This window comes from Lacerta agilis, chromosome 15 (assembly GCF_009819535.1).
Source record: "Lacerta agilis isolate rLacAgi1 chromosome 15, rLacAgi1.pri, whole genome shotgun sequence".
NCBI classification, from domain to species: domain Eukaryota; kingdom Metazoa; phylum Chordata; class Lepidosauria; order Squamata; family Lacertidae; genus Lacerta; species Lacerta agilis.
This window is the reverse complement of record NC_046326.1, coordinates 37,144,905-37,167,602: the sequence shown is the minus strand read 5'-3', so window position 1 is coordinate 37,167,602 and position 22,698 is coordinate 37,144,905. Positions and strand designations below refer to the sequence as shown.

At 45.9% G+C, this 22,698-nt stretch overlaps 1 protein-coding gene across 5 annotated transcripts in view; it reads right to left on the bottom strand.

The window, feature by feature from the left end:
* The window catches only part of ACACA (acetyl-CoA carboxylase alpha), a 180,608-nt gene extending 174,662 nt beyond the window's left edge, over positions 1–5,946 (bottom strand). For 4 of the 5 annotated variants that reach the window (XM_033171920.1, XM_033171922.1, XM_033171921.1 and 1 more), the window contains exon 1: positions 5,483–5,946. In XM_033171920.1, the coding sequence (XP_033027811.1) occupies positions 5,483–5,610 (128 nt within the window). In that variant the 5' untranslated portion in view covers positions 5,611–5,946. The remainder of the gene's footprint in view (positions 1–5,482) is intronic. The other variant, XM_033171924.1, reaches the window with a different exon arrangement.
* Between the last annotated feature and the right edge of the window lie 16,752 nt (positions 5,947–22,698).

Here is a 22,698-nt window from a genome sequence, read left to right as displayed (position 1 = left end):
AGACACAAGTGCACACCCAGAAAGGCCTCCTGGTCTCACTCTGGGTCACCTGCATGGCTCTGCTAAAGCCCTAAGCCAGGCTCCCACCCAAGGTCTTTCCCAAGACTTGCCTCCACAGTCCTATAAAGAGATCAAGTTCAGAACGTTTAAACCAAGAGTGAGAGAACCTCAGGCCCTCTGCACCTCTCTATCTGGCCCTTGGGGTTTTCCCCAGATCACACCCTTCCTTGGCTCTGCTTGGCACCCAGAGTGTTTCTGCCTAGCTGAGATGTGTCTTTGAACTCTGATGATGTCTCTTGCTTCTCTGGATGGTTTACAGAGAGAGTGGGGGGGTGTAAGTGTGTGAGGGGTAGAAATGTAATTTTTACTGTGCCTGCTTTAAGCTCTGGCATGTCCCCACACCGCAGGATTCTATGAGAGCACAGAGTGTAATATTAAGCAAAGAAACCACCTGCCTAAGAATCTCAACTTTAAACAAAAATGCAAGAAAACTTCTAATGCTCATGGCTGCAAAGATGTTCTGCTACAAGTAGAACAGTAGTTCTGTGAGGGGAACAGGGGTCTCCTCACAGCTTTCAAGACCCTTAAAAAAATTACAGTTCCCATGATTCTTTGGTGGAAGCCATGATGTAACGATGACACTAAAGTAGTATTGTAGTGCTTTAAATGTATAGCGCAGGTGTGGACTGTGTCTCAAAACACAGTACATCAAGGGTCTCCTCTTCCCATATGAACCTACCCAGACCCTGAGATCATCTTCTGAGGCCCTTCTTCGTGTGCCTCCTCCACGAGAGGTCCGGAGGGTGCCAACACAAGAACGGGTCTTTTCGGCAGTGGTTCCCCAGGCAAAAATGTTCCTCTTTAACCAGGCCTTTGTCTGATTGACATCCAACACCCTTTAAAAATGTGATGCGGGGGAAATATTGGGTTGTTTTTGTTTTTATTTTTACTATGTATTTTGTGTTTTTATATGGTGGTTTTATGTTGTAACTGCCCTGAGACCTGCAGGTATAAAGGTGATATACCAATGTAATAAATAAAAATAAGCCTACAGGCACGCCCCAGCCCCAGGTCTTCACATCCCTGCAAGCAGGTATGATGCACAAAAGATAAACTCCATACGACGGATCGTGACGCTTCAGGATTATTTTATTACCATGCTGATGGCTGCCCTATGTGGGTTGTCCTCCAAAGCTGGAAATATTTTGGACAAACTGGGTAAGGCCAACGCAAATCCCTCAGCCCACTATTTAATCACGTGTGGGTTTTTTAATCAGTGAGTGAAATATCAAGGCACACATCCAACCTGTTCAACCCCACATCCCAAGTAAAGGATTGCATAGGCTAACGGGAATTACAACACACTGTGACTTAACCAATATCACAACACCCATTTTATTGACTTTAGAAACCGCGATCAAGTATCTAGCCTCCCCACACCCACCCACTGAAGTACTTTTAATCTTTTCCCTCCCTTGGCTCAGAGCAAACCACCCATCCTGGAGTCACTCAACTGGAGACTCAACTTGAAGGCTCCCAAGATGCTCTGGAAAGCCAGCCTTCCCCAACATGGCACCCTCAGTCTCTTTTGGAGTACAATTCTCATCAGCCAGCACAGGACAGCAGGCTGAGGGAGGGCTCTTTTAGTCCAAAAACAACAGGAGGGTCACATCTTCCCCACTCCTGAGTTAAATCCTCCTTTGCAGGGAGGGGCCAGTTTATCAATGTCAACTGGGGATGCTAAAGCCTAGGCCTGTGCTCATGTGCCATCTTGCATCACAATCCAGAAAGCATGTGCAATGTGCGCCTTGCAAGTCATTTGGGTGGCAATCAAGGCAGTCAAGGGTGCCCCTTTGCAAAGCAGTGATTGGCCAACCCTGCAAAGGGACTAGTGGGTGGAAATTTAAAAGTCTGGTTCAATGCTCAAATAAGATTGGAGTGTCCGCTGCAACACACTCCTTCAGTGGGATGGCAAATACTGAACTTAGATGCAGGCAGGACAGTCGGGTTTTAATCCTTTCTCCATTGCAACACACAGAACTGCAGTAGGAACAAAGAAAAGGAGGCTGAGCCAAGGTTTTTTAGGGCATCAGGTAAAACCACCTCAGCTCAGCGGTAGGACATCTGTTTTGCATGCAGAAGATTCCAGGTTCCTAGTCTGAGATCTTAGAGAGGTGTTGCCACTCAGTGTAGACAATATTGAGCTACGTAGTCCAATGATCTGACTCTGCACAAGGCAGCCTTCCTTGCCCTGCTCCTATGAGAGGCCTCGGGGCTCAATTTAGGAAGGCTGGCTGGCTGGTGTTCCGCCAAGCAGAAACGCACCACAAACTGCAACGTTTTGTTGCCGTTCCCACTTGTTGCTATTCAATACAACATTTATTGCTAACTTTTAATGATGAATAACGCTTTGTGTAGCTGAAGCGGGCTCTGCCGCTTGATAAGTTTATGCTGCAGTAAATTGCTTAGTCTGCTACAGAAAGAACAGCCAAGAGTCTTGTGACACTATAAAGGCTTAACATTGCTACCTCTCTGGATTACCTGTGGTTCTTCCAAAAGAATGAAACCGTTCTTTGGAGACTTTAGAACTGCAGAACAGTTTGCAGAAGGGAAGGAGCCAGTGACATAGATCAGTAGTTGACCTAACAACAATTATTAGAAAATTCTATGACCTTTTTTTAAGTGTCAACATACTTAACTCTGTTCAACTCCTCTAAGTTCAGGCTTTGATACTCACATTTCTATTACGGATATGATGCCCAGGAACCCGTCAAACATTGGAGGTCACGGCTGGTCTGGGATCTGAATCTTAAGACTTCCTGGCTCATAGCTCAAACTCTTAACCCACAAAATATCCTAAGAGATGGTGGCTTTCTTAAGACTAACCCGGTAAGTTCACAGCTGAACTCGGCAAGGTCCGCAGGGCTTCCTTACCAAAATCCAATCGCACATTTGCTAATGTCTACTCTACTAGAGTCGGACACGACTGGACCTGATGGTCAGGGGTCCCTTTACCTTTTTACTCTACTAGATCTCACAGGCTGAAAATTACAAGAGGGTAGATTTTCGGTTGAACATTAGGAGCTGCATCTTGAAGGTAAGAGCAGCTAAGCAGGGGGTGTGGGCTCTCTCCCTTGCTGGGCGAATTCAAGGTGAGGCGAGTCAACCTCGAATCTGGATTTCCTGTTTCCTAGCTCGGCTGGATTAGGAACCTACCAACTATGATTTGAATCTATTGTGCTTCTGGGCCACTGGTCTTCAAGATGCAGGTCAGGACCCACTCTCAAGGGTTGCAAGAGAAGAACTACTTTTCATGAAAATATACAGCATCCAAAATTTGTAATACAGGACCCACCCCCTGTCCCACAAAAGGCATGCTTACTCTAAAGGTGAGCCCCAAGTCTGAAAGCATAGAAGACAACTGTTCTAGCAGGCTTGAGATTTTAATCATGGAGACTGGCAGAAAACCCCAAACCTCTTTAATCATTTTAAACACAGTAGGGATTACCTGACCTCAGGGCAGACCTTAATAAAAATAGCCAAAGGGGAGGGAGGGAGGGGTGGTCATTTCAAGCAAATTCACACAGAACATATGCACCCTACAATCTTGTTCAGTGGGCAGATGCAGACCGCGGCCAGTATGTCGCCATCGTCACCACATCCACACCATTGTGCACTTACTCTGAAATTATTATTATTATTATTATCATCATTATTATTATTATACACCAGCATTTAAAGCCCTCAACAAGTTAGGCCCCAAATACACACAACTCCAAAGTTACGTTGAGGTTACGTTCCAAGGCACCACACGTTTAAGTGAAATCTTGTATATTTGAAACCCATCGAAAAAGCCTGCAAACAACCCATCCTCGTTCCACCCCTTTTGTGACTTTTTCTGACGTCACTGGATCACTTTTGTCTTGATGCGATGCACATGCATGTGGTCACAGACATCTCATGCACACCTAAAACAGTGGCTGCCTGTATCTGAAAGAACATATCCTGTGCTACAGACCCCTGCAGATGTTAAAACAGCCAGAGGAGGGCCCTACTGGTATACAGGGGCCTGGAAGATGGCTTTCTCTGTGGGGGCTTCTAAGCTGCGGAATTATTATTATTTTGATTTCTTAGAAGGTCCCAGGATAGGTTACAACAATAAAATCTGTTTTTAAGAAATACAATCATAAGATGGGTGGCGGGGGGATATTTCCCCTTCAAAATCTCTCTCCAGTATCAAATGCCAAAGTTACAGAAGGAGTGGGGAACATCTTGGAGAAGGGCAATAGCGAAGGGAAATTCGCCAGGTGCCAAGTGCATTTTGCACCTGGCTATCGGGCACTTGGAACCAAGAGAATATGCACCTGACGTCTCCACCATCTGGAGCTGCATGCCTGGGGATCCTTGGATCTTGACTATTTTCATACACTAGCAACATATCCTGTAGAACTCTGTTATATTTTATCTGCAAATCATAATGAACTTCAGGAACCAAAAGGTTGCATTGAAAATGAGACTTCTGAGAATGTCCCGCATCTAAAACCCTGAAGAACCTCTGCTGGTCAGTGTACACTAAGATAGGAAGCTCAGTGGTCTGACTCAGTATAAGACAACTTGCTACGTTCCTATCTGTGGCCTTCCAGATGTTGGATTACAAATCATCCCTGACTGCTAGCCACGCTGTTTGGAGCTGATGGGAGTTGGTAGTCCACCAACATCTGGAAGAATAAAGGTTCCCCATCCCTGCTCAGAATAAATTGGAGACTTACTGCTTACAATAAACATATTGCGCTATCATCACACTCCTCCTCCTTGCTCTAGTGGTTTCCTGCACTGGGGAATAATCCTCGTGGCTCCCTTCATTAGCGATCCCATCCACATTCCACGGGGGGGGGGCATCTTATTTCCTCCCCACTTCCACTCAATCCTCAGGAAGTAACAATCTCCCTGAGATTTTTTTAAAAGCAGCACTGCTTAGGCGCCAGAGACCAAATCCTGGCAGACTGCTGTGTGTGTGGCTGTATACACACCATACATTTAAAGCATATTACACCCCCCTCGAAGTATCCTGGGTACTGTAGTTTGTTAAGGGTGCTGTGAGGGGTATACCACAGTTCTCAGGGTTTGGGGAGGGGGGTGAATGTGCAAATATTCAGGCACAGCCTGTGACTAAAAAGCACTTTCCCCTATCTCCTCCTTCATCAAGGAGCCGCCCTCCCCCCCAAGATCTAGACCCAAAACACCCCCAATACAGAGGACACACATGCAACAGTGACCCACTTCCTTGTGCACTCAAACCACGCAAGATGGACTAGGGTTGGAAACAAGAAGGAGCCCGGGATGGTGCTGGGAAGGGAGAGAGAAAAAGAATGAAACCAGGGTCTGACCTCCACCCCGCTCCCGTTTCTTTCATTGTAAGGCTAGCATGGCTGCACACTTGGTACCCGACACCCAAAAGGGCTGCTGCCCACGTGGTGCTCACCTCCAGGTGCTCTCTGCGGAGAAAGGAGGGATGCCCCCGAAGCCTCCAGGCCCTGCGCAGCAGGCTGGCGGCGCTGCTCCTCCTGTTGCTGCTGCTGCAGAAGAGATGGATGGCAGGCGCTCTCCCATTCAGGGCGAGAGTCTGCGTGGTGCCTGTGCGCGTAACACACCAGCCTAAAGCTCCTCCTCTTTCCCACTCAATGCCGGAGTCCCTCCCATCTCTTTGAAAGGAAGAGGGGAGAGGAAAAAAAGGATAATAATTTAAAACTCCTCCTTTATTCCCCCCTTCCTCCACTCCTTATTTTATTCTATTTTTCCCCCCTCGTCTGTTTATTTGTTTGCTGAAAGCAACACCAGCCACCGGAGTGGTGTGATGGGAAGCCGGTTACTCCAGATCAATCACCTTTGACCCTCCAACCATCAACCACTTGCTTGCCACCCACTTTCCCAGCCTCCGCGTCCCCTTGCAGCAAGCAGGCGAATGCGAGCAAACGCTCCGCGCTCATTGGCCGCCCGCGCTCACACCAAGCCGTGGGGTGTCACCAATCAGAGACGCCCCGGGAGGAGTGGCCAATGAGGAGATGGCTGTGGCCTGAGCGGCCCAGGGAGCCCTCTCGTTGGCTCCCGGGACTCAGGTGGGAGGAGCCAGTTAGCTTCGCAATTCCTATACTGTTACAGCAGCAGTTTCATAATACGGTAGACCGCTGGGCAGAGCGCGCGGGTTAACCCGCTGCAAACTGCAAGGGAGGAGATGCGCAGAGATTAATAAAGCAGGAGGAAGCAGGCAACGGGGTGCCCTACCCTGGATGTGCGATTCTGTTTCATTTTGCTGGACTACAACTCCCATCAGCCCCAGCCAGCATAGCCAGTGGCAGTGGGAGTTGTAGTTAGTTCAGCAACATCTGGAGAGCACCAAGTTGGCTGCTGCTGGCTGGAACACAGCATCCACCCGCTCGCCCGGAATTTGGGAGAATGGTTAGAGCCCACATGATCATCCCATATACAGTATGTGTGGAAGAGCGTTGCAGGATATCTGTTGCCTTCCTGGTATCATTTAGTTACTTATCATTGCAATTATTCTCCACCTTTTCTCCAAAGAGCTCAAAGTGGCGCATCTTCACGACAACCCTGTGAGGTAGGTTAGGATGAGAGGCTGTGAGCAGCCTACAGTCACCCAGGGGGGCTCATGGCTGAGAGGGATTCGGACCCTGGACCTCACTGGATTCCAACTCCCCTCATCCATTACCACACTGGTTGCTGCGGCTGATGGGAGTTGGAGTCTGAACAACACCTGGAGAGGCCACAGGTTTCTGATCCCTGATGTACATGGTAAGTGACTACCCAATGCATCATCATTTTAATCAAAGTGTGGGGACCCTTGGGCTCTCCAGATGCACTCGGTGTACAACTTCCCTCATCCCTGAGTGTTGGCCAGGCTGGCCGGGGCCTGATGTTCTTGCCCAGCCCAGGAGGGCCAAAGGACCCCCCAATTCCTGCACTGCCACATGGAGAAAGGATGTGCATAGCCGCTGAAGCATGGAGGAAGAGGTTTTGCTTTGGAAGTAGCTGCAGGTTGAAAAGGGCAAGGCCGTTCTGTATTTGGTTAAAGGGGTGTGTGTCATGTTACGGCCAGAATAGATTACCCCCCACAAGAAGGGCATGATGACCTGTGGTTTGTCCTTAGGCTAGGCAGGAGCCCAGTAAACTGAGCCAACTAATATTACATAAAGCCGTGCATTAATTTCTCAGGTAATTAAGGAACATAGGAATCTGCTTTATATCAAAGCAGGTCACTGGTCCCTCTACCCCAGTCTTGTCAGCACCAACTGGCAGCAGCTCTCCAGGGTTTCAAGCAGGGATCTTTCCCAGCCCTACCTGGAGATACCAGGGATTAAACCTGGGGCCTTCTGCATTCAAACCAAATGCTCTACAGTCTACTCCTAGGCTATGACCCTACCATAAGCCAGTTTATGATGAATTTAAGGTTCATTCACATCCACACCATAACATTTAAAGCACGTTTATAGCAGTTTAACAGTCATAGGTAAAGGTAAAGGGACCCCTGACCATTAGGTCCAGTCGTGTCCAACTCTGGGGTTGCAGCGCTCATCTCACGTTACTGGCTGAGGGAGCCGGCGTACAGCTTCCGGGTCACGTGGCCAGCATGACTAAGCCGCTTCTGGCGAACCAGAGCAGCGCACGGAAACACCGTTTACCTTCCCGCCAGAACGGTACCTATTTATCTACTTGCACTTTGACGTGCTTTCGAACTGCTAGGTTGGCAGGAGCAGGGACCGAGCAACAGGAGCTCACCCCGCCGCAGGGATTCGAACCTCCAACCTTCTGATCAGCAAGCCCTAGGCTCTGTGGTTTAACCCACAGCACCACCTGGGTCATAGTTTCCCACAAAGAAACCTTGGAACTGTAGTTTACCCCCTCACACAGCTACAATTCCCAGCACCCTTAACAAACTACGGTTCCCATGATTCTTTGGGGGAAGCCATGTGCTTTAAATGTTTGTTGTGGATGTGATCAAGTGGGGGCAAGGAGCACTGTATTGTGAGTGTAGTATGGGGAGAACTTTAATTTATTTATTTATTTTTTAAAAAAATGCCGTATTTTTCCGTGTATAAGAAGCCCCCATGTATAAGATGACCCCTAATTTTTTTAAACCCAAAATTAGGAAAATGCACTATGCACTATCCATGGATAAGACGACCACTTATTTTAAACTTCAAAAATTTATACACAGGAAAATACGGTATATACTGCTTGATTGGGGGGGGAAACCTCAAAGCAGTTTACAAGAAGATAAAACAAGGAAATCAAGGGAAATTTACAACTCTACTTTAAAACATACAATATTTAAAATGCGGAAACTGATTTAAATTACCTCAACTTTCTAAGCATCTGGGAAGCCTAAATAAGAATGCTTTTAGCAGGCACCGAAAAGAGTAAAAGTGAAGGGGCCTGCTGGATCTCTCTCTTTGGGGGGGGGTGCAATTATTTTTTTATTCATTTTCTAATTCATAATACCAAATTTTAAAAGTGCCTGCTGGATCTCAATAGGCAGGGAGTTCCAAAGTGCAGGTGCTGTCATGCTGAACCACCAAGTTCTTATGAAAGCAGAATGGGTATTACAGATATTATACAGGTATTATGTGGCACCTGTAGTAATGCCATTTCCACCAATCAAAGCAGTCATGTGGGCACATGTTGGGCATTAGGGAGCTTCTGCCCTTAGCTGCACCCCCACCCCGCTGCAGCCCCAACTCAGATTCTCACTACAATTTTTGTGGAAAAGGAAGGGGGCGGTGTTCCCATTCCTTTCAAAAGGGAATCTGTCCACTCTTCAGAAATGAAACCAACCAATGAAGCACATTTGATTTCCACATCCAAGGACTTCAGCCATCCAACACTGGATCCTTGCCAGTCCTGCTGGCTGGTATGCTGTGCCTACGGGATCAACTGTGCACGCCCAATTTCCTTCTGTGGCTGTGACAAGAGCGTGATCATCTTGCCACATACCAACTGCTCCCGGCTGCTCCCCCAGGTCTCGGGCAAAGGTATTCTCCAGGCAGACAGGCTCCCCTTACAGCCTTGAACCAGACATAGCAGGCTGTGAACTTGGGAGCATACACCATCCAAAATGTGTTCTACCAGTGAGCTTTGCCTTATTTCAATAGAAATATACCTGCTTGCTTCTTTGGGGTTCATTCCCCCCCCCACACACACACAAGGGATGGTTGTGTTAGATTAGTGTAAGACAAACAGCAGAGTCTTGTAACACCCAAAAGACTCACAGATTTAGGCTGCATACACACCCCACACATTTGAAGTACATTTAATGCATGTGGCTCCCCACAAAGAATCCTGGGAACTATACTTTACCCTTTAAAGAGGTACAATTCCCAGTGTCCTTGGCAAACAACAGTTCCCATATTTTTGGGGGGAGGAGGACACATGTGTTTTAAATGTACGGTATGTATGCATACCGTACTAAGATCATGGCCACTGGTCCCATCACCTCCTGGCAAATAGAAGGGGAAGAAATGGAGGCAGTGAGAGATTTCACTTTCTTGGGTTCCATGATCACTGCAGATGGTGACAGCAGTCACGAAATTAGAAGACGCTTGCTTCTTGGGAGAAAAGCAATGACAAACCTAGACAGCATCTTAAAAAGCAAAGACATCACCTTGCCGACAAAAGTCCGTATAGTTAAAGCTATGGTTTTCCCAATAGTAATGTACGGAAGTGAGAGCTGGACCATAAAGAAGGCTGATCACCAAAGAATTGATGCTTTTGAATTATGGTGCTGGAGGAGACTCTTGAGAGTCCCATGGACTGCAAGAAGATCAAACCTATCCATTCTCAAAGAAATCAGCCCTGAGTGCTCACTAGAAGGACAGATCCTGAAGTTGAGGTTCTAGTACTTTGGCCACCTCATGAGAAGAGAAGACTCCCTAGAAAAGACCGTGATTTTGGGAAAGATGGAGGGCACAAGGAGAAGGGGACGACAGAGGATGAGATGGTTGGACAGTGTTCTCGAAGCTACTAACATGAGTTTGGCCAAACTGCGAGAGGCAGTGAAGGATAGGTGTGCCTGGCGTGCTCTGGTCCATGGGGTCACAAAGAGTCGGACACGACTGAACGACTGAACAACAACAACATGTATGCAGCCTTATTATGGTTTAAATGTCATGGACTAGAGAATGTGACAAAGAGTAGTGACAGGGGACCTGTGGCCCTCCAGAAGTTGCTAGATGCCAAATGGGATCTTTTGAAAAAGGGTGGTATGTAAATTGAATAAATACAACAACAACAACAACAACAACAACAACAACAACAACAACAACAACATGTTTTTCTCTTTGTATCTCTGGTATTATAGTGTTTATTGCCTTTTTCATGTATTTTTGCATATCCATTAGAGATTTTAAAATATGGAGCGAGTTAGAAATGCTTTTGAGTAAGTATGAAAACTACAATCATCACTGACCATTAGCTACACTGGCTGGCACTGGCTGGGTTGGTCTGGACTACCAACCTTTCCCACTTCCCATTCACCCCCTCTTCCACCTTAAATGTACACATAAACTTACTGTTTTATTATGGTTTACGCCAGTTTATTTTCATTCCGGAAAATTCAGTAGAACTATTAATAAAGAATAGGCCAAGAAGAAATCACTAGCATATAATGACCAGAAAGCTGAAGGGTTGGGGGGGGGGAATTTCCAGAGGGGTAGCCATGTTAGTCTGTTGCAGCAAAAACTGCCCAGAGTGCAGCGGCACTTTAAAAACTAATGTATTTCTTATGGTTGTGAACCACTATCCACTTCATCAGATGCATAAAGAGTTATCACGAGTCCAAGAAAGCTTAGCTTTGTCTGCAAGGTGCCATGACAAGACTTGGAAAAATATTTGGTGTTTTTCAAGATAAAAGCATCAGCTTTTAGGAACACTGGGAGCTGAGTCAGACTATTGATTCATCTAGCTCAGTATTGTCGGCACTGACTGGCAGCAGCTCTCCAGGATTTCAGGAAGGAGTCTATCTCAGCCCTTTCTGGAGATGTGAAGGATTGATCCTGGGGTGGTCTGCATTCAAGCAGGTGTTTTATCGCTAAGCTACAGGCCTTTTCCTTTGTGAAGCTCTTTTCCAGATAGCCTGTTATGAAACTCCCAGTGGCAAGGCACTTTTTTTTTTTGCCAAGCAGTGTTGGGGCAAAGAAAAGATTTGTCCTTCTGCAGCAATTTGGCGCAATCCTTAAGCTGCTTAAAATAGCTTATTGTGGGCTTAGTTCTGCTGACTGATGTGAACAACTGGATTTCCAAGGACGGCCAGGCTCTCTTAACAGCTTATATATTCAGGTAGATCAGTGGTTCCCAAAGTGGGCAGTACCGCCCTCTGGGGAGCAATAGGATTACCTAGTGAGGTGCTAAGAGGCAAAGGGGATTTTCAAAGACCGCCAGACTTTGAAAAGCTGGTCTTCTTCTTCTTTGGCGATCACTCGTAGCCAAGCAAGATTGTCTTCCATGAACACAGTCTTAGTGGTTTGTCCAGAGGTGACTGTGGAGGCCAATTCTGGATCCACACATCCTTCCACAGTGGCGACAGAGGTTTCTGGGTGGGAGTTGGTCATAGTGAGTATTAAATAGTGGGTGGACACAGCAGACGACACAGTGATTCTCCAAGCAGCTCTGTTTATTCTCAGGCTGGAACAGAACTGAACTGAAGGGCTCAGCAGCCTGCTTATACAGAACTCAGCTACAAGCAACAGTAACAACTTTCTGTAGTTACCCAATCCCTGAACGTCACTTTCAATCCCTCATTTGCATGTGCGGACCTGAGTGAGAACTGCAGCAGAATGAACACACCCCTAGTGGCCTAGGGTGAGAACTTCAATACATAACAGTGAGGGTTTGCCAAACCCTCTTAGCTCATTTCTCCCTTTTGTCCTGAGCTCGAGTGTCTTCAAAGTCCATGACACCTTTGGTAAAGGCTGCTCTCCAATTGGAGCACTCACAGGCCAGTGTTTCCCAAATGTCAGTGTTTATACTACATTTTTTTATATTTGCCTTGAGAGTTTTTTAAAACTCTTTTGTTGACCACCAGCATTACACGTTCCATTTTTAAGTTCGGAATAGAGTAGTTGCTTTGGAATACAATAATCAGGCATCCGCACAACATGACCAGTCGAATGAAGTTGATTTCAGAATGGCTTTCATAATATAACATACCGGTAATTCACTGTTTCGTGGCCTCATCAAAGTGAGTATAGACTGAGCAAGATTCCGCAAGGTTATATGAGACTATAATGTCCTGGGCTACATTATTTTCATTGGGGGGGGGGGCTTTTGTAGCAATAAGTCCTGTTCTGTTAGCAACACTTTACACAAGTAATCTCCTTTCCACATGAACATATATTGCGTGTCTGTAGTATAATTATGTCAAATTACATAAACCGAACACGTTAATTGGTTACACGGCTGGAATTTATGTTCTAAAACTTTGAAAGCAATTTCAAAATCCTACGAAGGAGCATCAGAATTAGGAAAGAGAAAGAGCTGCAAAGTGGGATGGGTTCAATAATTTGCGGAAAGCGAACAAAGCAATACAACATCACAGATTACATCTCTGTCCAGGGGTGCAAGCGTTTACCCATGGTTTTGGCTTCCTTTGAATTTGGTCACTGTAGAGTGAGACTTAATGTCAGAGATTCACAACCTTTTTAATCCTGTGGGCACATTTGGATTTTTGAGCGAGCATCATGAGCACAACTCCTCCATTCCCTTCTCTCCTTGCTCTCTCAGATCAAGCCCCCACCATTGCACACAGAAAGCTCATATCAACACACTACTCCTTTCTAAAGAATCCGAGTAGTCAGATCCAGTTGAAACCAGCTGAATCTAAATGTTCTAATGTGCTTTAGATGTAGAGTGTGCAATGCATGTTCTTCAGGAGTAGCCAACAAGGCTTCAACATCAGTCAAATTCACCACCTCCAAGCAGTCATCCAGCTCAATCCCAAATCCTGTAACGGTCCATTTCTACCAAACTGAGCTTTCACAAAGCCATTCTGAAAGAATAGTTTATGTCCCCCCCCCCAAAAAAAAAATCCAGCAACGCAGTTACCACAGCTGTTTCACTCTTCAGGTTAAAGAAAGCTAAGCTACAAAGCCAATCTCTATCACCACCTTGTGTTGACAACGGGAAGAAGAAAGAATCCTTCAAACATCCTTTGAACAGGTGACTTTCAAGGCAAGGGCCGCAAAAGAGACTGAAAGGCAGATAAGCACCATGCATTTTAAGCACATTCATTAGACATTAAAAGCATACGGCTTCCCCCAAAGGATTCTGAGAATTGTGTTTTGTTATGGGTGCTGGGGAGCATGTCCATCTTTGCCCTTCTCTGCCATGCCGCCTCTCCCGCCACCCCACTTTGCCAGTGCCTGCAGCGGCAGGGTGGGCAGGGTGCCAGTGGCTGCACCTCCTCGGGGGCTTCCGCCACCTGAGGCAGCTGCTTCACCCTGCTTCATGGGTGGGCCAGCCCTCGTAATGGGAACTGTACCACCATGAAGGTGTACCGGTACCTTAAATGTGCACTGAATATGCTTTAAATGTGTGCAGTGGTGAATCTACTCTGAAGTGTGATTTCTTTGCAAAACGAAGTCAGAAAGGCCCCGAGACAGCCTGTACACTCCTTAAAAATAAACAGTAAAATGCAAACATTGGAAGAAAAGGCTGTCAATAGTTTCTAGCTACGGTGGCTATGTTCTCCCTCCAAGGGAACAGCAGGTGGGAAGAGTTGCTCTTGCACTCAGGTCCTGCTTTTAGGCTTCCCACTGGGCCAACTTGTTTGGTCACCTCGAGAACAGCTGGCTGGACTACTAGACTGGGCCTGATCCAGCAGGGCTTTTCTTACTTTCTTACGGCTAGACTGGTCTTACGGCTGATCCAACTTGGATGGCTTTATAACAGGATTAGACAAAAAACCAAAGAGGGCAGAGCTATCAATGACAACCAGCCATGACAGCTGCAGTCCATCTCTACTGTCCAAGGCAGTATGCCACTGAATACCAATTGCTGGAAATCACAGGTAGGGAGAGTGTTGTCACGTTCAGGTCCTGCTTGCGGGCTTCCGGAAGAGGCGTCTGGTTGGCCACTGCCAGAACCGGATGCTGTACTTGTTGGGCTATTGCAAACCCTCCAACATTCCTCAGTTGAAAATAAGGACATTTCTCACTCTCCCCTCGCAACTGACCCTCCTCGACTTCCAATTCCCCTCCGCGGAGCATTAATAATAATAATAATAATAATAGGCCTAACAACAACAACAACAACAACTGTTATTATTATTAATTGCTTCTACCCTGCCCACTCTAGGCAACTTTCAACAGAACATTAAAAACAGAATAAAACTTTAAACATTAAAAAATTCCCTAAACAGGGCTGCCTTCAGATGTCTTCTAAAAGTCAGATACCCTATAGTTGTTTATTTCCTTGACATCTGACGGGAGGGAATTCCACAGGGTGGGCGCCACTACCGAGAAGGCCCTCTGCCTGGTTCCCTGTAACCTCACTTCTCACAGTGAGGGAAGCGCCAGAAGTCCCTCAGCGCTGGACCTCAGTGTCCAAAAGAAGGGGGAATGCCGTCACCAGTACACCATTCCACCATTCTGAGAAAACCTGGTAATCCCCCTTTCATTCCTCCCCCTTTCTTCCCACCCAAGGTGGTGCTGCCCTCCTCTGCCTGCCCCTCAGAGCCAGCCCATCATGCAAGGCTGGGCCTTGGTCGTGGCAGCCTCTCCTTCTCCTCTCCTGTTCTCCAGCAGATGCTACAAGCTGACCAAGGGCGGAGGCTGGCAGTGGTGTCCATGGAGAGGCCATGGAGAGGCAAGGGGATGCTCCCTCACAGCTGTAGCAGCCACTCAGCACAAGAGCCGGTTCATCCTCCTCCCTGAGCTTTGCGGCAGTGGGGCTAGCAGGGAAAATAGAGACATTCCAAGATCAAATCAGAAGCCAAGATGGCTTTCATAATTCTGGGACTGTCCCTGGAAAATAGGGACACTTGGAAGGTATGCCATTGACTTATATCCTGCAAGCAAATCAGGATGAATGCTCAATAAACAGGTTCTCTGGAAGTGTCCCAAATTCTAGAAGGCCACACAACAGAAGCAGCATAACCTATCCATTCTAGAACTGGATACAACACAATGGAACAGAACAGAATTTCGGGCATAGGAATAGATGAGGTTTTTTTGTCAGTATATATATACAGGCTGTGATCTCTAGAGGACTGAGTTCCTCCTGTTAATCTTTCATTTAATGCTTTGAAACTTGTGAATACTATGCTTATAATGGAAATTATTACCTAGAGCACATCTTCTTGTGGCAATAAAAGATCTTAAAATGGAATAAACTGCTAAAATAAAGGAGGAAACAGTCAACACTGTCAGATGAATTAGTTTGCATTTTCTGATTTCAGGCATTTTAAATCAGGGCAATCGTGATCTTTTGGGGGAACAGTATTAATTTTTTTCCAACTCTACCTAGCAATTTTACAGTCCCTTTTAAGAAGCAACTTCCACTTCAAACTGGCATGTGCATATAGAAGAAAAGAAAACAAGAAACCGGACTGTAAATCATGACCCAATTCTCATTCCAACATTATGGATATTATACTGTTGTTTAGTTTATCGCTGATTCAAGATTTTAGTCAGCAAGGTAAGCAGATCATTCCTTCTGTTAAAAAAAAAGATTATTCTATATTCCAGTACAAAAGGTAAAGGAAGGAATTCAAACAAATTGTACAAGAAAAAAATATATAAAAAGTGGATTGAGTTTCTCAATGAAACATGCAGAATGCATTTTAACTCATAAGAAAGTTCCACTGGGAAAAATGGAACTTTTCCCAAGGTTGTGTGTCCAGAATTACAACCTGTGCGGAGTTGTGGTTAGAGTGTCAAACTAGGACCATACAGCCTAACACACACACACACACACACACCGCAGGCTCACATGTTTCTATGAACTTATTGTTGTGAGCTTAGGGTGTGTGTGTGTGTTAGGCCAAAGGTCCCCCTAACGTACCCTAAAAGAAGAAACAACCACCACACGTGTTTCTGTCAGCCCCAAGCTATGTTTGGGGGACCTTTGGCCCTCCAGATAATGCTAAACTACAACTCCTATCATCCCTAGCCCTTTAGCAATGCTTGCTGGTGCTGACAGGAATTATAGTTCAGCAACGTCTGGAGGGTCAAAGGAAAAAGCAGCTGCAGAAGCAGAGAACCCTTCCCCTAGCTAGGGCTTTTTCACTGAAAACCACCCTCTCCCCCATAAGACTTTCCCACTGCAGGGTTCCAGGTGCAAGTTGCAGGCACACACCAAAGGAGCCACCAGGAGAAGAGTTAAGCACACTCTACCTCTCCCTTCCCAGCTCTGTTTTTCCCTATAAGGGGGCGAACTTCAGGGAAAAATAAACCTAGTTTGGGAGAGGAAAGGGCCATTATAGACATTGCAGCAATGGGGAGACCTTTCTCAGCTAGGAACAAACAAATCGGAGAGGAATGTCCATCTATATAAGGCTGTTTATCCATTCTGCCCATTCCCTTTCAGGACTCCAGAACTATCACTGTTGCGTGCAAAGATCCTCTGAACTCCTTCCTAAGAGCACAAAAAGAATATCCATCATTCTGAAAGGTAGGAGAGCTTCAGGAATGCCTTCTCCTCTGTGGAGGCTGCCAAAACCACTGAGTTTTCTCAAGGAACTCTCTGTTTAAAGCAGGGATGGGGAGCACATACAGCCTTCCAGGTGTTGTGGGACTCCCAGTTCCCATCAGTCCTTGCAGTCAGTGTGGCTGGTAAGCAGAGTGGGATGGTGAGAGTCGTGGTCCAGCAACGTCATCTGTGGGAAGCCACAGGTCCCTCATTTTGGCTTCAAAAAGAGGTTAATTCAGGTTGCTTCCTGATGACCTGGTTATTGAGCATTCATATTTGTTTGCACAAATTTTGCAGTGAACATGTATAACATCATCTGTTTATTGAACATTCATTGCTTTGCATTCCACCACATACATCTCTGCATACGTCATCAAGGCAAGAGGCATCATCAGCATTCTGCTCTCACAGCGGCCACCCAGGTGCCGACAGGAAGCCTGCAAGTAGGTCCTGAGTGCAACAGCACTCTTCCCTCCTGCTGTTTCCAGGCAGCTACTGGAAGCAGAACATAGCCGCCATGGCTAGTACTCATTGATAATCCTTCATGAATTTGTCTAAATCCTCTTTGAAAGCCACACAATTTGGTGGCTATTAGTGCCTCCTGTGGCAGCGAGTTCCACAGGTTAAAGTATACACTGCTGTGAGTAGAAGTACTTTCTTTTGCCTCTCCTGAATCTTCCAACATTCAGCTTCTTTGGATGTCCCTGAGTTCCACTGCTTTGAGAGATGCAGAAAGCTCTCTATCCATTTCTCCCACACACCATGCATAATTTTATCAAGTCGCCTCTTGTTAGCTCAGTCGGTAGAACGTGAGACTCTTAAACTCAGGGTCGCGGGTTTGAGCCCCGTGTTGGGTGGAAGGTCCCTGCATTGCAGGGGGTTGGACTAGATGACACTTGTGATAACTTCCAACTCTATGATTCTCTTGTCTTTTCTCTAAACTAAAAAGACCCAAATGCTGCAACCTTTCTTATATAGGGGAGTTGCTTCATCCCCTTGATCATTTCAGTTGCCTTTTTCTGAACCTTCTTCAGCTCCACAATATCCTTTTTGAGGTGCAGTGAGCAGAAATGCACACAGTATTCCAAGTGCAGCCATACCATTGATTTCTATAGCACAGAAAGTCACACTGGACCTAACTAGGTCTGGGGCCCAGAGATTTCCCCACCCTTTCCACAGAGAGTGAGCTCACATGTGAAGCTGCCTCTCCTTTTAAGCAAGTGTGCAAAGATGTGAGAAGGAGGAGAAAGGAAGGTGAGAAGGGCACAAACAAGCTGGAATGCAAGGAAGGTGATATTTCAGAGGTGGCAAGGCATAGGCTGGAATGGTCTAAGGCTGGATCTAGACACATCAAAGAGGCGTTTCAGTTAAGCACGTGGTAAACTTTTTAATGAGAAATTGGGTTGGCAAAAATGGAACTCCACAGCGCCATCTGGTGTCACCGTGTTATAATGCATATACAACACATATAAATGCTTTTTCTTTGCCAACGTAGCTGAATCCTAAGAACAACTTATTAAATTCCTTCATCTTAAGTAACAACTGGCTTTGGGTTGTTGTTGTTTTTACTTTGTCTTTCCGCAGAAAGTGAAAACGCAACTAGAGAGGAGCTATCCAGAAATCACACTGTGGCTGCTTTGCAATGTTCTGGACCTCAAGGCACCATGCAAGTACACTTCATTGTTTCCGAAAAGATGTACAGAGGGAAACTAAAAGCTATGCATCTCTTCTATGGCCTGAAACAAATCGCGGATCCTGATGAGAAGGGCTGTGCTGCTAAATGCTGCTTGATATCGGACGATCACAGAAAGAGCCTCCAGAGTAAGGCAGAAGCTAGCATTATGGGGAAAGGTAAGGAAAGGAAGAAGAGCTTGAGGGCCATGCATTGGGTTGTATTCTATGTCAGTTCAATTCAGAATAGACCCACTGAACTTAATGGACATCGGCCTGTTAATTTCAGTGGGCCCACTCTGAGTAGAATTTAGTTAGCTAAAACCCATTGTCCACTTTTGCCATCTTGCCCTCTTCTATGACTCATCCCTGACACGAGTGGCAAACTTCAGGCCTGGGAGCTGAATGTGGCCCTTTGGACCTCTGTATCTGGCCCTTGGAACTCCCCCCAGGCCACGTCTCTCACTGGTCTTGCACTGCAGCCTGAGGGTTGTGTGCCTGGCTGGAATGTGTCCTTGGATAATAATGCCTCTTGCTTGTCAGGAGAGAGGGCAGAGAAGGGTGTGTGAGTGTGTGTATAAACAGGCCAACTGCCAAAAGGTAAATGTTCCTTTTTGCCTCTGACCCTGCATGTGGCCCTCAGATGGTTGTTCAAAACAGAATGTGGCCCTTGGCCTGAAAAAAATGGCACCCAGGTTTTTTTTAACATATGTATAATGCTGGGGGCGGGGGGAGAGAGGTGCTGACATCGGGGACATTGCAAGATGCAAGAATTCTTTTTCAACTTTTCTAATTTAACTCCACCTCATGAGAAGAGAAGACTCCCTAGAAAAGACCCTGATTTTGGGAAAGATGGAGGGCACGAGGAGAAGGGGACGACAGAGGATGAGATGGTTGGACAATGTTCTCGAAGCTATTAACATGAGTTTGGCCAAACTGCGAGAGGCAGTGAAGGATAGGCATGCCTGGCGTGCTCTGGTCCATGGGGTCACGAAGAGTCGGACACGACTGAACGACTGAACAAATTTAACTCCCTGGCAGATAAACACACCCTAGATACAATTTCTGTTCACAGTGCTTCTGCCAGGGGTGTCGGATTGTTTCATCATCAGCAATCAAACTAATAATGAAAATTTTGCAAGAAGTTTGGAAAAGGCAAATGAAATCAGAATCAATGAAACATGTCAAGGTAATGAATTTGGGTTTTTTTTCCATTTTGCATGAGTAAGAAGAATAATTAGCCTAAAGAAATAATGCATACTGCGCTATATTGCAGGGACAGAACTCAGGGGAGACTTAAATTGTAATGTAATAGGCTTTTTTTAAAAGCTTAGATCCCACCTTTTTTGCATGACTTGAGGTGCACAATTCACCAAGGAGTTCTTTCTGTGGATTGAAGAAATCCCATCTCATAGTAGCTGACAGTCCTAGTGAAATTAACAAGCAACAGCACAATAGTTAGTGTGGATCATAGAATCATAGAGTTGGAAGGGACCCCGAAGGTCATCTTGTACAACCCCCTACAATACAGGAATCTCATCTAGATCATACATGACAGATGGCCACCCAACCTCTGTTTAAAAGCATCAAAGGAAGCAGAGTCTACCACCTGTATGGAGAGTCTGTTTCACCATCAGCTCTTACAGTCAGAAAGTTCTTCCTTATGTTTAGTTGGAATCTCCCTTCTTGTAACTTGAATGCCCTCTGGAGCAGGAGAAAACAAGTTTGCTCCATTCTCCATGTGGGAGTCCCTTACCTATTTGAAGATATATCCTCTCAGTCCCCTCTTTAGAAGGCTAAACATAGCCAACTCCCTCAACCATTCCTCATAAGGCTCTGCGTGTGCTCCAGCATGTCAATATCCTTCTTAAATTGTGGTGCCCAGATCTGGACATAGCAAGTCCTCAGATTGCCAAATACTTAACACTGAGGGAGTGTCAATAAATTACAAGCTCTCTCATTACACTGTCAGCTGCCTCCTCCTTATTCTCAGTTTTTCCACTGAAGAACTCAACAAAGAGGACTAAAAGTAGCATTACATGGCTCCGCCCATCATTAGCTCTGGCTCCACCTACTGTTAGTCTCTCTGCTTTTTGCTCCACCAGTCACTGTTGGTGTGCTGAAAGGTGGGAAAATACCACTCAGATTTCCCACCTCAGGCACCAAAATGTCTTGAGCAGGCTTCCTCAACCTCGGCCCTCCAGATGTTTTTGGCCTACAACTCCTATGATCGCTAGCTAGCAGGACCAGTGGTCAGGGATGATGGGAATTGTAGTCTCAAAACATCTGGAGGGCAGAGGTTGAGGAAGCCTGGTCTTGAGACTACAGATGTGTTCGCATTAATGCTTACTCCACATCCAGTGGCTCCCACTGCTACTTTTTGAAGCCACATTCACATGTTAGCCATAGTCCATATCAATCCTGCAGTTTCTTGACAAATACTGCTGTCCAATGTGGGCCCTCCCCCGATCCAGATTAAATCCGACTAAAAAACTTAAGCCACTATGTATCTGTGCTGTGAACATTTAAGACAGTCATTGCACATCCACAGATGAAAACATACCAGTATGCTAGGCTTGCCATACATCAGGAAAATTCCTGACATGTCCTAGTTTCCGGGTGTAAAAATGACTAAATCCGCAAAATTTCAGGGAGAACCGGGATGTATGGCAATGTGATGGAAAAAGCAGTGGAAACAGCTCCAAAAGCTTAACATCACTATTTTGCGGGGGAGGTTCCCCCCAAAAAACTTAACAATTTTGATGGGTTTCTTTAAAAAAGCTTTGCGGGTGTGAAGAATTATAATTTTTGAAATATAGCAACACTAGCATATGCTTCATGAGTAGGCGTTTCAGGGGGGGGGGTTGCAGGGGCAAGGAAGACAAAAAGGAAGACAAAAAGGTCATGCATATTGGGTGAAAACATCCCCACCCCCCTCTCTGATGTGAGCAAGACTCTGCAAATGTGTCTTGAAACGCAATAGGGGGAACGACTGTGCTGCCTTCTACTGTAAAGTTGCAAATGTGAACATACCCTACAACACAGCTCCTGTCTTTTGTTATTACATTACCTCATCTATTTTATGCTTCGTATTTCTCGTTCTGTCCCCAGAAACAGATGAGATGAAGGACAGGCAAAAGATAGGTGTCTTCCTGAAAATAGCCATCTTGTGTGTCCTGGTGCCCGTGATGTTCTTCTTTATGATATTTGGTGTATGCGAAGTCCCCTGTCCTGTAAGTTTGCTTGTGCCGAGTCACTGCGACAATTTAAAATAAGGACATAGTAAGCTGCTTTATATTGTGTCAGACTCTTGGTCCATCTAGCTCAGTGTTGTCTACACTGACTGGCAGCAGCTCTCCAGAGTTTCAGGCGGGGTTCTCTCCTGGCCCTTTCTGGAGATAGCAAGGATTGGACCTAGGACCTTTTGCATGCAATGCGGGTGCTTTACCATTGAACTAAGGCTCCTACCCATATTTGCAGAGGATTCAGTGTGGAGCAGATACTGGTGAAATTTCATGTACTGGCTAGGATTGGGGGAGAAATTCAATTCATTCATTGCATTTAAAGATGAACCTACCTAATTTGCACTTTTCTAAACAATAAGCAAACCGAAACACAGCCATCCTTTGAAAGTTATACAGTCATGTAAAACGTACAAAAATGCATAACGTGAGCATAAAATGCAAATATTAGTAATAATAAATACACTGGGAAATTGCTTTGCAAAAATGTGCATAATAGGCAAAACTGCATACAAGTATGTGTGTATTGGGATAAATTTGCAATAAAATGCTAATCGATTTTCATGAGAATTTAAAAAAAACAAACAAACACAAATTGATGTGGAAACGTGGAGAACTGAACTCAAGACTGAAAAAAAATGAGAAACTGAAACCAAAATAGACAGATTCACCCAACCCTAGTTCTGGCCTGTCCAAGTCCCAAGGAAATTGATGGTGGTGGACAAGGCAGACTTCTCTTGGGAGGGGCTGTCAAAATGTGGCCTCAATACCTGTCATGACCCCAGAGTGCAGCAATGACCAGGACACTGAACCAGAGGAAGTGAACCAAGGGCACTCAGGATGAACAGTCACTAAGCAGGCCATCTGGAAGCACACTGGTACCTGGTTTTGAGCCTAGTACTAGTGATTAGGAGCCAATGGAGTCTGGGGCTGGCAGGCAGGAGGCTGACAAAACACGCTTCACAGCACTACAATGCACAGGAGGCTAGTCCCTTAGGGCAAATGAGGCCCTGCCCCACCCACCTCAGCTTGCCCTCACCCAGCACCCACCTGCCGTACTTTATTTATGACCAATATAGAGGGTAGC